The sequence below is a fragment of the Eptatretus burgeri genome, chromosome 2 (assembly GCF_056783735.1).
Source record: "Eptatretus burgeri isolate ZD-2024b chromosome 2, Ebu_testis_v1, whole genome shotgun sequence".
NCBI classification, from domain to species: Eukaryota; Metazoa; Chordata; class Myxini; order Myxiniformes; family Myxinidae; genus Eptatretus; species Eptatretus burgeri.
The window spans coordinates 95,042,580-95,057,480 of NC_140962.1; the positions used below are offsets into that span (position 1 = coordinate 95,042,580).

The window sequence follows — 14,901 nt, forward strand, 5'->3', positions numbered from 1 at the left end:
CCGTTTCAACTGGTTCACCGCAGCCCGTGTTTCCACAAGCGTAGGTGGACCACAGTTGATTCGAGGGTCAGCAACAGGGATTGTAACACCCTTGACGTCCATCTCGACAGTTGGGGGATCAGCCTGGTACAACCGCTCAAAGTAACCGGCCCAGCGGGCCTTCACTTCAGACTCCTCTGTCAAGAGCCTACCACTCTCTGCTCGAACTGTAGTGCTCCGAGGGATGGGCTTGGATGAACGTAATGCGCGAATTCCCCTGTAAGCGGGACGAGAATCACCTGTCCACAGGTGATGCTCTACCCCCTCACAGATTCCTCGCACATAGGCCTCCTTGTCCACCCTCAGTGCACGTACAGTTTTACGCCTCAGCTCCCTGAACAGCTCAGCTCTGCCATTCAGCCTGGCCCTGCGACTCTGGTCAATGGTATCCAGTGTCCCTTGAGAGACAAAATTTTTCTTTGCCCTGCGGTGAGCTCCAAGGCATCCACCGGCAACATCAAGGACGGTGGTCTTGAAGGCGCTCCACAACTCTTCAGGACCCCCCAAAGCACCCAGACCCCCCAAGTGCCCACTCAGCCTGTTCGCAAACTCCTCAGCTACTCTCTCATCCCTGAGCTTGGCAACATCCAGCCTCGGCTGGGATGGTACCATTCTCCAGGATTTAAGGTGCAGTTTTAGAGTTGCTACAACAAGCCTGTGGTCAGTATTGAGGAACTGAGCACTCCGGTAGACCCTGCAGTTCTGGATCATCCTCCAACGACCGTCAATGAGGACATGGTCAATCTCCTTTGCCACACCGCCAGCGTTGGAATACCAAGTCCAGCGATGAGCTTGTGGGCGCTGAAACCATGAACCAGCCACGCTAAGTCCATGACTTCTTGCAAAGTCAAGGAGCTTAGTGCTATTCTGGTTCATAGTTCCTGACCCATGGGGACCAACACACACCTCATAACCGTCCCTATCAGTTCCAGTCGATGCATTGAAATCCCCCAAGACTAGAAGTGTTTCTCGTCTGGGGCACTGATCAACCACAGACTCGAGCGTGGCGTAGAATGCATCCTTCACGGTAAGATCACTCGCCTCAGTCGGAGCATAAACAGAGACCAGGGAAATGACACCTAAGGAGCGACGAATCCTTAATCTCATAATACGCTCGTTGACCGGTGTTACCTCAATTATCCTTGGGGTCAGCTTATTGGACACAGCTACAGCAACTCCTTGGGTATGGTAACCATCAGAGCGACCAGACCAGTAGTAGGTGTAACCACCCACCATTATCTCGCCACAATCCGGTCTCCGAACCTCAGAGAGAGCTGCAATCCCGATGTCCAAACGCTTGAGCTCAGATGATAACAGAGACAGGTGATCATCCTCTCTTAGGGATAGGACATTCCAGGCACCCACCCGAAGGGACCACCTCAGGTTAACCCAAGGAGACCGCCGTCTGGTGGACGACACCTCAGCACCACTCCGACACACTCTCCCGCAATCTGACCCAGGGATGTTACCCCGTGGTTTCCCTCCTATCAAAGATTGGGGGTCCCGAAGGCTTTGCCCCAATCCCGTCATTCGGTGAGCTGCCCTGCGAAGGGAAGCTGCACAGGAGGTACTCCCACGGAGTGGGTTTTTAGATTTTTTTGCGTTTTTGCGTTTTGCGGAATGAAGGGTTTTACGGTGGCCGGATTGCAAATCCTGCCACCAACCTCCTAATAAGAAGTGACCCAACTGCAGGAGGACGTCCGCAGACACAGTTGGGCACTAGATATGGATGGGCGTTGGCTCACAAGGAGCTCCTCCGCCCTTTGACAGGTTTTGTTTTTAATCCTGCTGGGTGTCCATATCCAAACACCCTCCTCACTAGAAAACCTGATACTGTATATGACATCATATTTTCTGAACCTTTTATCATATTATATTTTATATCATTTTGGGGGGGCATTTTCATCCCTTTCGCACAGATGGCCTGGCGTACCATCTTGTAATACCGCACATACCATGTTGGCTCCTTTTACCTTCCCAAAATCATGATTCATGACGGCATCAATAATTCCACAATCCCAATTCTGTAAACTTACCAATCGCATACGTATTCTGTATACATTAAAAATTATTTATTTAATTGGACTTTTAAACTAATATCACAGCATCATCAATCTCAGCATTACCATGGTGACCATATAACGTTTGACTTGTGGCTATTAAACCACCCTGTTAGTTTATAAAACCACATCATTTACATGACATTTCTCCGCAGTTTAAAGAAAAATCCTCTTGTTCTTAATGCTGAAAAATTAAAGTCTAAAGAATAGATTTTGAATTCACTCACGGCCTCTTGTACATGGTTCGAAACCTGAATCGAAGGTCAATTCTGCCTTCAAGCTGTTACTGAGATTAAAATTAAATGGCATTGTATGTTCTATTTTAGTTCATTTCATAACCCAAGGATGCTCTATTTACTCTGTTAACCATCCTTATCATTCTTGCATTATTATTGATTTTTTAAAACTTTTGACGGCTGAAAAACAAGGGCAAAACAAGTGCACACAAGAGCAAACACGGTCAAATAACATCTCCAACTTCAACACTTTATATCTATGAACCTTATTTTATTTATTCATTTTCTATTTTATTGTCGCATTTTAAATTCATTTCAGTTCCACTACCCACAGGGAATTTCCTTGTCTCACTTCTCATTTGCAATAAAATACAACATATACAGATACAGACACAGACAGGATACAACTAATCATACAAGAGCTCTCAGACAAACAATACACAAATTTTCCTCAGTTTGAACCTCGATCCCAAGCTGGAAGCACAATTCCAACCAAAAAAACCCCATTATTTCTCAATTTCCAACCTCCGTTGGACAATGCTCTATTCTCAACTATCTGTGAAACACCCTGTCTACTTAAAACACCTTTTCCAAGTCTGGCCTTTGAAAGTGTCAAAGTCGACTTCAAATAAAACAGACATCCACCGAACAGTGCCGGTGCTGCAAAAATGGACCCATCAGCCTGATCAGGACTTTTGGGACTCCAACAATACCTTTTGAAAACGACACTTATTCTTCAACGTCAACATCAATCACTGAACCATAAACCTCAAATCTATCCAACTCAAATTTCGTTCGAAGCACGTTGACCTTGAACAAGGCACACAACAAGCCGGCAGCAACACACTCATCCACAAAGATCACTATCTCTCACCTTTTCTGATCTGTGTGCTCATGCCTACGACCAGCTCACTCTGAACCAGGCTCTTCCAGGTTTTAATGCTCATGCCTTGGCTCGCCAATTGTCGATACTCATACACAACGTCAGTACAATTTTAAAACATTTATTGCACAAACAAACAGATTATATGTGCCAGCACAGGAGATCCTGGACAGACAAATTTACTCCAGATCTCTCAACATAACCGGAGAATATTCGTCTTTATATAGTTTCCAGTAAGACACAATTTTTTATAATTATCTGACACTGACGCCAGTTCGCCCGGTCTTGACAATTTCCAGGTGAACCTTATCTTCAGTCTTCTTTGACAGCTCCTGCTTAAATGGTTGGAACACATATTCAAACCCAGACAGATTAATCGCACAGAATGCTATAATTACGTCAAACGCCAACCCGAATGGCCATTAACACAAGTTTCCATCTTATGTAGGTTAAAAATCAGTCTGCTTCTCCCAAAACTGGGAAGATATATTATCTTGAAATGACCGGAGCTTCGTGAGTACATCTGGACACCTTCTCAAATCCACATTCCAACTTGTTTGTGTCTTCCATACAAAATTCTCAGGCTAGTTCTAAATGACAGGCAATTCTTCTTTATATTCAACTTACTGGGAAAGTTCAACCTGTTTACACTTTTAATATACAGGTGATCTTTCCATATAATACAGAGGAGAAATATAATTATGTTAATTCCAAATGGATACATACTTAAAACATCATATCATATTTGAGTACATTTATTTCAGGATTAATTGGTTCGCGGGCGCCAACAGTGACCACTATTTTCGTTGTGTCTGTGTGTCTGTCTGTTTGTGACTCTCTCCAGAGCATAGCTCCGTGATGTTTGATGCGATCTTGATGAAACTTGTACACAAGCTCGATATCATGGTCTAGTTGTGTGTTTTTGTATGAGGGGCGTCCCACGCCCCTTGTGGGCGGAGCCACGCCCACTTGAACTTTTTATTTATTTTAATTTTTTTTCTCGATTTTTTTCTTGCAATTTCATTTCCTGGAAGCTGTGCGTAAGTAATGTCCATAAGTACAACATATAAAAAATCCGATTTGATTTGGTCAATTTTGACGGAAGAGATAAGTTTTTACGGTTGGGCTTCCTCAATAATTCCCACGAACCATCGTCGCCTCTCGGCTTGTATATTTTATTTTAACATCAGGTTTTAATCATCATCAAGGTATTTATTTTATCACCCCCAAACCCATCATGATAAAATGTTTCTACAGCAGTCTGGGTGCTTTGGGGGATCCTGAATCGTTGTGGAGCGCCTTCAAGATCACCATCCTTGATGTTGACAGGAGATGTCTTGTTACTCACCGTCGGGCGAAGAATAATTTTGTCTCTCACAGGACACTGGATACCATTGACCAGAGTCGCAGGGCCAAGCTGAATGGCAGAGCTGAACTGTTGATGGAGTTGAGCGGTAAAACTGTACGTTCACAAAGGGTGGACAAGGAGGACAGATTCCTCGCCTATGTGTGAGGAATCTGTGAGGGGGTAGAGCATCACCTGTGGTGAAGTGATTCTCGTCCTGCTCACAGGGGAATTCGTGCATTGCTTTCCTCCAAGCCCGTCCCTCGGTGTACTGCATTTAGAGCAGAGAGTGGTCGGCTCTTGACAGTGGAGTCCGAAGTGAAGGCCCGCTGGGCCAGTTACTTTGAGCGCCTGTACCAGGCTGATCTACCAGCTGTCGAGTTGATTGTCAGGGGTGTTACAATCCTGATTGCTGACACTCCAACCAGGTCCACCTTCGTTTGTGGAAAAACAGGCTGCGGTGAACCTGTTGAAATGGTATAAAGCTCCTGGGATCTGTGGCATCCATGCTGAACTTCTCAAGGCTGGTAGAAATGCTATACTCGGGTCGTTGCATGTAGTTCTGTGCTCTGTCTGGAACACAGGCATCATCCCAACTGACTGGAAGAGGGGCCTTGTTGTCCCTCTCTGGAAAGGGAAGGGTGATCGCCAAGACTGCAACAACTACCGAGGGGTGATGCTGCTCTCAGTGCTGGGCAAGGTATTTGCTCAGATAATTTTTGAGAGGGTTCGCCACCATCTTCTTGAGCACCTGCATCCAGAGCAGTCAGGTTTTACACCAAAGAGGTCAACGATTGACCATATCCTGGCTTTTCGGGTCCTCACCGAACGCAGACGATAGTTCCGGCAGCGGCTGCTTGCAGCATATGTTGATCTCTGTAAAGCATTTGATTCAATGAATCGGGATGCCCTCTGGAGGATTCTTGGTCTTTGTGGGGTACCACCAAAACTGATCAATCTGATACCTGAACTTTATTCTGGTATTAAGAGTGCTGTGAGATGTGGTGTTACCATCTCTGACTTATTTCCAGTTGTTACTGGAGTTCATCAGGGGTGTGTACTGGCCCCCACACTTTTTAGCACTTGTATGGACTGGATCCTAGGGAGGATGTCGGAGAGATAAAGCTGCGGTGCATTGTTTGGGAATATCAAGATCTCTGACCTTGATTTCGCAGATTATGCAGTCATCTTTGCGGAGACATTAGATATCCTTTAGTGGGCCATCGAGGTGCTGAATGACGAGTCAGAGCCACTGGGATTGCAGGTTCCCTGGGTCAAAACTAAGATCCAGGCTTTCAATGACATCTTGGATGCTGCTATCCTGTCTACACCTGTTTGTGGCGAGGATGTTGAGGTCACGGAGAGATTCACTTACCTTGGCAGTGATATTCAAGTCTCTGCTGGCTGTGAGACAGAGGTCAACAGACATCTGGGTCAGGCCTGGGGGGTCATGGATTCACTGGATCATGGGGTGTGGCACTGCTGGTACCTATGCGGGTGGACAAAAAAGTTCGAGCCTTCAGGTCCTTGGTGCTTCGAGTTTGCTCTATGGATGTGAGACTTGGACACTGACTAGGGATGTGAGACGGAGACTTTATTCCTTTCGTACCAGGTATCTTCGGAGCATCCTTGGCTATCGCTGGTCAGACTTTGTGTCCAATGAGCGGTTGCTGAGAGAGACTCACATGAGATTTGTTTCCTTCATAGTCCGTGAGCGTCAGCTGCGGCTGTCTGGACATGTGGCTCATTTTCCTGACGCTGATCCTACTCACGAGATTCTCTCATCGAGGGAGCCTCGTGAGTGGAGGAGGCCAATGGGCCAAACACGTGCCTTGTGGTTGCAGTAGATTGATCAGCATCTGAAGGAGATGGGGATGGGCCAGGCATCTGCCTGGGCAATGGCCAGATGGAGGCCCTTGGAGTACTGGCGGAAAGTGGACACAGCAACGCGTTCCTCTGACGCATGCTCCCATACCTGCCCTGACCTGACAACAGGCCCACGTGACCAGGTCGCATCACCAAGGAGGATGAACCTCTTGGTACAATACATGCCCAACTAGAAGGGCACTCGGGAGAGCGCATACCTCCGCCATGTAATGTGTTATCCACGAGAACATATCGGGCCCAAAACATTTTTGAAATATCATGCTATATATCGTTTTTGGCCCAATCTCTCGATAGTGAAGAATCACTTTAAAAATTAAATAACTCTCGTATCCAGATCCAGATTCGGATCTTCACCAAAATCGAAACAATTCATCCACGCGACACACCCAACCTGTCCACCAAGTTTCGTCTGAATCCGCCCACAAATTTTTGAGATATCGTGCTATATATCGATTTAGCCCTGTCCCTCAATGGTGAAGAATCACTTTAACAATTAAATAATTCTCATATCCAGATCCAGATTTGGATCTTCATCAAAATTGAACCAATTCTATCTTGTCAAATACCCAACATCTACACCGAGTTTCATCCAAATCCGTCCAGAAAGTTTTGAGATATTATGCTATATATTAGTTTAGCCCTGTCTCTCAATGGTGAAGAATCACTTGAAAAATTAGATAATTCTCGTATACAGATGCGGATTCCAATCTTCACTAAAATCGAATCAATTTGTCCTTGCTACACACCCAACTTGTCCAAGTTTCATCCGAATCCATCCACAACTTTTTGAGACACCGCGCGAAATATCATTTTTGATCTTATCTCTCAATGGTGAAGAATCACTTAAAAAAAATTCTACAAGTCGGATCAGAATCCGGATCTTCAACAAAATCTAATCAGTTCGTCCTTGTCACACGCCCAACCTGTCCACAAAATTTCATCCAGATCCATTCACAACTTTTTGAGATATCCTGCACACAAACAAACAAGCATCCAAACAAGAAAAAGACGTCGTGCAGAGTACGAAACTTGCAAAATCCACCCCCTCTCCAAAGGTTGCCATGAATACATCAAATTATCCATTTCATTAAGTTTAAAATTGACAATCTTAATCAAAGCTCAGGTCAATTGGATGAAAATTGATTATTCTTCAGATTAAAATTGGTGATTTTAAAAGTTTGACCTTGAGTTGACCTTTGACATTTTGACCTCAAAAATCGTTGCTTTCGAAATTCAGTGATGGACGATGCAAATCGTGTTCAACTTTCAAGTTAATAGGATGTAAATGGACTTTTTCATTTGAAAATTGATGATTTTAGAAGTTTGACCTTCAGTTGACCTTTGACACTTCGATCTCAAAAATAGTTGGTTTCCCAATTCAGTGACACAATATGCAAATCCTGTTCAAATTTCAAGTCAATCAGATATAAAATTACGATTTCAGAAATTTGACCTGAAGATAACCTTTGACCTCAAAATCAATGGGCTTCTCAGTTATATTAAGACTACCTCTACAACTTGGTAAAGTTTTGTGATGATCGGTTTAGAATTATGACCTGTAGGTGATTGACAGAGAGCCAAACAAACAAACAGACAGAATATCAAAAAATGTTTGCGGACGACCTCGGCTGTGAGGAGCGGCTGAAGGAGACAGGGCTTTATACACTAGAAAGGAGGCGGTTACAAGGAGATATGATAGAAATGTTTAAGATAATGAAAGGTAAAGATAAAATAAGTGTGGATGGATTATTCAACAGAGTAGACAGTGATAGGAACAGGGGCCATAACCTGAGAGTAAAGAAGAGGAGAGTTAAGATGGTATTAAGACAGGGGACTTTCACTCAGGGAGTAGTTAATGCATGGAATGGCCTTCCTGGAAAGGTAGTGGCAGAAGAAAAAGTAGATAAGTTTAAATTAGAATTAGATAGGTACCTGGAAGTTATGGAGATAGAGGGGTAAAGGGATGTTGGCAGGAATTTTAGGTAGTTTGAGCATTGATGGGTGTACAGAGTGCTGTTTGTGGGGGTCTTGTCAAGGGGGGGGTCATGTGGTTAATGTGTGTTTTTAACCAAGACAATGCCTCCTCCCCTGAGGATAAGGGGGAAAAGAAACTACAACCCCCCCCCGCCACAAAAAAAAACAATTAAAAAAACAACATTTTGCATTCCCTTACTTTGATCTTGTGTTGATAAATGAGTGTGGTGTGTGGTGTTGATGTGGCCATGACGATGTGAAAGGCCTCCACCTGTGTCTAGTTTCCTTGTAAACTTGTGTTGAAGCCTTCCTCAAGGGGGGGGGGGGGTCCAGGAGCCTGATAGTTGTGTGGGGCAAAATTATTAGTTCGAAATGACTGCCATTGGTTGGACAAGTAAATGTAACAAAGTTAATGATGTAAAAGTACACTGCAGATACAATGTAAGTCAGGCTCGTTTTACTGACATACTGAAGGTAAGCTCAAGGTTATAGTAGGTTACCTGGGCCGGTCCGGTCCGCCGGTGTGAGGGAAATATCACTGCAAAAATCCTCATTACTGGACATACTAATAATCTTAGTTGGTATTCTGGCAAAAGTATGGGCTGAATTATACTTTCTTGTCTTTACTAAATAATTGTTTCGCGGGTGCCAGCAGTGACCACTATTTTCGTTGTGTCTGTGTGTCTGTCTGTGACTCTCTCCAGAGCATCGCTCCGTGACGTTTGATGCCATCTTGATGAAACTTGGACACGAGCTGGATATCATGGTCAAGTTGTCTTTTTGTATGAGGGGCGGAGCCACGCCCCTTGTGGGCGGAGCCACGCCCCTTGTGGGCGGAGCCACGCCCACTTCAACTTTTTTTTTCTCGCAATTTCATTTCCCAGAAGCTGTGCGTAATGTCCATAAGTACAACATATAAAAAATCCGATTTGATTTGGTCAATTTTGACGGAGGAGATAGGTTTTTACGGTAAGGCTTCCTCAAAAGCTTCCACGACCTCAATTGTACCGATCGTGGCATTGTTCAATAATGCCCACGAACCATCGTCTCCTCCCGGATAGTAATAACCTACACTTCCACAGAATTATATTAACTCGCAGAGCACTCGTCCTGCAGGCGATCTTGCTCCAAGTATGCGACACGTTCTTCTGAACGCACAGCTTTATTTGGGCGGTGTATAGGCAAGCGACAGTTCTGCATACGCAAAAATAAATAACTCGGGTTGTGTGCATGAAGTAAAAACATCTCCACTGCTTATAATTCAAACACACCTCCCTGCACTGGAAAACGTGAGGACAGGAACACTGTACTGTGAATGGTGTAGACTTGTAATACCCTCCCCGACCTGGAGGCGGCGCTACACGGTACACATTTACACGGAGAATTCGCGACCCGTCCCACCCCAAGATCACCGGCAAAGATCAAAACACCCCGATAAATGAATTGGAGTCATGCTGATCCTCTGCAGCAAGTGTGGATGCAATTGTCCCAAAAAGGTTGCAATGTAATCGAATAAAATATGTTGTACAGTGCATGGCAGCCATGATGGCTAAGTACGCGACAGTACGATAATTGTTTTGTCATTGGTTTCGAGTTACCGGCTTTTAGAACAAATTTTCCTCTGTCGGATTAGTGTTCGTTCTTTATTTACATGGACGATTCTCACATGAAAACGAGAGTACATCGAAATTAAAATCGAACGTGGAAGCTCCCACAACCTTTGACAATATTTCGTCGACACGTTGTTCACCGAGCCAGTAACGTTTGACGTCATATCGTAAACAAATTCATCTGCTGCGCCGCGAGGACTTGCGGAGGTTTGTGCAGGACAGGCCAGACGAGGTGTTGGTGAGATTAACGAGGTGTTGTAGACGTGTAGTTATTCAAGATGTTAGCTCTTATCAACAGGCTCTTAGATTGGTTCAGGTCACTCTTCTGGAAGGAAGAGATGGAGTTGACGCTTGTGGGGTTACAATTCTCCGGGAAAACGACGTTTGTAAACGTCATAGCGGTGAGTACGAGGTGCTCACAATGACCAAGCTCAAATCCAGTCTTTCTCCTCTCTGGAGGATTTCTTGTGACTCGTGTTGTCTAAAATTGGGTTGTGAAGGAGGAGTCTTGATCTGGAATTGGGTTGGGAATTGTTGGGATGGACCTAGAATTGGGTTGGGAATGGTTCAGCTGGACCTGGAATTGTGGTGGGAAGGGTTTGGCTTGGCTTGACTTGGAATTGTGGTGGGAAGGGTTTGGCTTGACCTGAAATTGGGGTGGGAATGGTTTGGCTTGACATGGAATTGGAGTGGGAAGGGTTTGGCTTGACCTTAAATTGGATCAGAAATGGTCTGGCTTGACCTGGAATTGGGCGGGAATGGTTCGGCTTGACCTGGAATTGGGTTGGGAAGAGTTTGGCTTGACCTGGAATTGACTTGAGAATGGTTCAGCTGGACCTGGAATTGGGTTGGGAATGATTCGGCTTGACCTGGAATTGGGTTGGGAATTGTTGGGATGGACCTGGAATTGGGTTGGGAATGGTTTAGCTGGACCTGGAATTTAGTTGGGAATTGTTGAGCTGGACCTGGAATTGGGTGGGAATGGTTCGGCTTGACCTGGAATTGGGGTGGGAAGGGTTTGGCTTGACCTTAAATTGGATCAGGCATGGTCTGGCTTGACCTGGAATTGGGGTTGGAATGATTCGGCTTGACCTGGAATTGGGTTGTGAATGGTTCAGCTTGACCTGGAATTGGGTTGGGAATTGTTGGGCTGGACCTAGAATTGGGGTGGGAATGGTCTGGCTTGACCTGGAATTGGGTTGGGAATTGTTGGGCTGGACCTGGAATTGGGTTGGGAATGGTTTAGCTGGACCTGGAATTGGGTTGGGAATTGTTGGGCTGGACCTGGAATTGGGTTGGGAATGGTTTAGCTGGTCCTGGAATTGAGTTGGGAAGGCTTTGGCTTGACCTGGAATTGGGGTGGGAATTGTTCGGCTTGACCTGAAATTGCGGCAGGAATGGTTTGGCTTGACCTGGAATTGGGGCGGGAATGGTTCGGCTTTACCTGGAATTGGGGCGCGAATGGTTCGGCTTGACTTGGAATTGGGGTGGGAATGGTTCGGCTTGACCTGAAATTGGGGCGGGAATGGGTTGGCTTGACCTTTAATTGGATCCGGAATTGGGTTGAGAAGGGTTCCGTTGACCTGGAAGGGTTAAGCTGGACCTGAAATTTGATCGGGAAGAGTTCGACTTGACCTGGAATTGGGTTGGGAAGAGTTTGGCTTGACTTGTGGTTGGATCTTCCTTGGGCCTGGGAAAATATTGAGACCTGGTGGGAAAACTGACTGATAAGAATTATTTAAAATTATGTGTGAGACATTCACATAAATAGGAAATCTTAACAAAAGATGTTGTAAACACATTTGTGACCTGTTTATCTGAAGGTTGTTATATTTTTATCTCCACCAACAAAGGTGGAAGGAGGTTATGTTTTCACGTCTGTCTGTGTGTCTGTGTGTCTGTGTGTCTGTGTGTCTGTGTGTCTGTGTGTCTGTGTGTCTGTGTGTCTGTGTGTCTGTGTGTCTGTCTGTCTGCAGGATATCTGAAAAAGTTGAAGACTGATTTGGATGAAATTTGGTGGGCAGGTTCAGTGTGTGACAAGGACGAACTGATTCGATTTTGGTGAAGATCCAGATCTGACTATTTGAATTTTTTGAGTGATTCTTCACCATTGAGAGATGGGGCCCAAACGATATATTGCATATTTCATTCAAAAATGTATTAGGCCCGATATGTTCTACTGGATCAGACATTGCATGGCGAAGGTATGCACTCTACCGAGTACCCTTCTAGTTTGTAAAATGTAACGTACCTCACGTGCTCTTTGCATCATCCCTTTTACGGCATTCAAGTTTGGCAATTGCTGATATATAGATAATATTAAGAGTCAAATAAGGCCGAATTAAAAAAAAGAATACAAGTTGATCACCCTCGCCCGCTTCCTTTTTTTATTGTTTTTATTTTGTCAAACTGGAAAAAAAAATTGTCAACACAAAATATCCTGGAAAAAAGATAAAGAAAAAAAAAAAGATTTTTTTACGAAAGCACCCATGTACGAAGGAAGCTGTGCAGTGAAACATCTGCACCGCTTAAAAGGTAGCCCTGTGGGGGACTGACTATTACTTACTCAACAGGTGGGGTGACCTGACTGTCCTGATGCAAACTAAACATCAACATAAAACCGAAACAACAACACAAGAAATTAAACAGCAATAAACTATTGATAACGAACGTACGGTGAGTTAGGTGGTGGTTCTTAATTTTTTACGGATGGATGGAAGGAAGGACATACCAAATATTGAAGCGGTTTTCACCATTTATAAAAATCCACATCTTCATGCATGATTCTGGCACCATTCTTTGAATCAATCGTTTTACCAATGTCGATACTGAGTTTTTGTTTTGTTGTTTTTTTGTAGCTCACTTGGAACGTAGTTCTGGGGAGCTTATGGAATGGCATGTCGTCCGTCCGTCCGTACACAAATACTTTCAACTTCTCTGAAACTACACATACGATTTTGATGAAACTTTACCACAATGTTCACCACCGTGGATGTACCCAAGTTTGTTCACGGCATTAAAAAAATAATTGGGGTCTAAGGGGTTCTACGGGAGGGATCCCCCCCAAAATATATATTTGCTTTCTTCTCTGAAACTACAATCACAATTTTGATGAAACTTGACCACAACCCTTATCACCCATGATGTACTAAAAGTTTCTTGACGCCATTAAAAAAAAAAAAAAATCCTAAGGTTTTGACTTTCTTCTCCATTATATATTTTGTGGGCCATCCATGCCTCCCAGTGGTTCCCTGATTTTCTTATCCAGCCACTACCAGGTGAGCCCCCAGGGGTGTAACCCCTATGTTTATAGCTTCTATCAAGCTGCAGCACCGAGAGCTGTACGCCACCTTCCATTCACCGATTCTTTCGGTTTCTGTGCACTAAATGTGAGCATACTGATCTGTGTACGTGTCTGCATACGCAAGTTCCATTTCAGCCACTGCAGTAAAATTCAATGCATGCTTCAGATTAAAATTATGCAAAATATGACTGGTTTTAAAACTAGCAAATTGTGTGACAAATGTAGAATGTAGACAAATTGTGTGAACACGACGCATCATTTTCATGATATAAGCTTCATTTTTGAACATGTTTTTAATACGTTTGCAAATTTGGACGGGAACTTAAAGAGCAGGTTGCGGGTCACCAAACATGTTCTTAAAATTTATCAGTATGATTATATGTGCATTAAATAGTTCGTTGCAAACTATTGTGGTTGCCTAACTATTGGGAGAATTAATGAAATTTAACTCCGAAGTTGTTATTTCTCGAGGCTGTTGAAAAAAACCAGCCGTGTGCCCATATATGGTTGGTGACGTCACGTTCTCCAAAACAAAGCGGACGCACACTCGCTCATTGAAGAAGTGTCCAGTTCAGCAGGCCGTTTCGCTTTTTTGAGCTTGCAACTGTCTATATTATCCGTTTTTATTTTGAATTATTGTAGAACAAAGTTATTTGGATATTTGTACATCATGCCTCGTACGTGTGTCGTCATGTTTTGCGAAAATGGCTGGAACACAGATAATCGCTCCCACTGATTCCCGAAGGAATCAAACATTCACCGGCAGTGGATAAGATTTGTACAAACAAAACAGGCGAATTTCCCCCCAAAGAAAACTGGTAAAGAGGACCCTTTGGATAGACTTGTCATAGATAGACTTTGTGCTGACCATTGCACAGCCGAGGATTACAAAGGCGACGCAATAAGTGAGCTCGGTTTCAAAACAACTGCTCAAGTGAGACTGAAGCGTGACGCTGTGCCCACCATTCAGCCTTCTCCTCCTCAGCTGGCTCCTGCTTCATCTTCTCACACTGTCACCTACGATTATTCGCAATTTAGTTTAATGGCCAATTATTCAATTAGTGCCCTTGTATTTTGCCTTTTCGCAATGTCATCGCAAGGAAAAACACAAAGAGAAGAGAAGAGAGAGAGAAAAAAAATGTACGTGCAAAAAAAAAATAAACCAATGTCACCAAAAAATAAACAAATAAACAAAAAAAAAATAAAAAAAATAAACCAAACCCGTATCTTGCCAAAAGGTGACCACGTGTGACTTCTTTAAGGTCACACTGAGGTGAACAGAGCTGTTATCCACCAGGAGCGACTCCTTGAGGAATATCTGCCTACGAGAGATTCTGATGAGAATCGGTCTACAGAGTAACCATGAAAAATATGCGTTTTCCTCATAACGTCACCAAATGACGTCATAATGTCTCAAGCTTGACATATCTAGAAAGCACTCATTGAGGTGTTCAATTTGAGGTACTACACGATATGGTTCCTAAAACTTGAAAATTGACCTCGGGGTCAAATATGTTTGACCTTAGGTGCTAACCATGAAGGTCAAGGCCAATCGCCACCAAA

At 44.0% G+C, this 14,901-nt stretch overlaps 1 protein-coding gene across 1 annotated transcript in view; it reads left to right on the forward strand.

The window, feature by feature from the left end:
• Nucleotides 1-10,114: 10,114 nt before the first annotated feature.
• LOC147032601 (ADP-ribosylation factor-like protein 8B) overlaps nt 10,115-14,901 on the forward strand; it is a 40,618-nt gene continuing 35,831 nt past the window's right edge. The window contains exon 1 of the mRNA XM_085870354.1: nt 10,115-10,435. Within this exon, the coding sequence (XP_085726480.1) occupies nt 10,313-10,435 (123 nt within the window). The 5' untranslated portion in view covers nt 10,115-10,312. The remainder of the gene's footprint in view (nt 10,436-14,901) is intronic.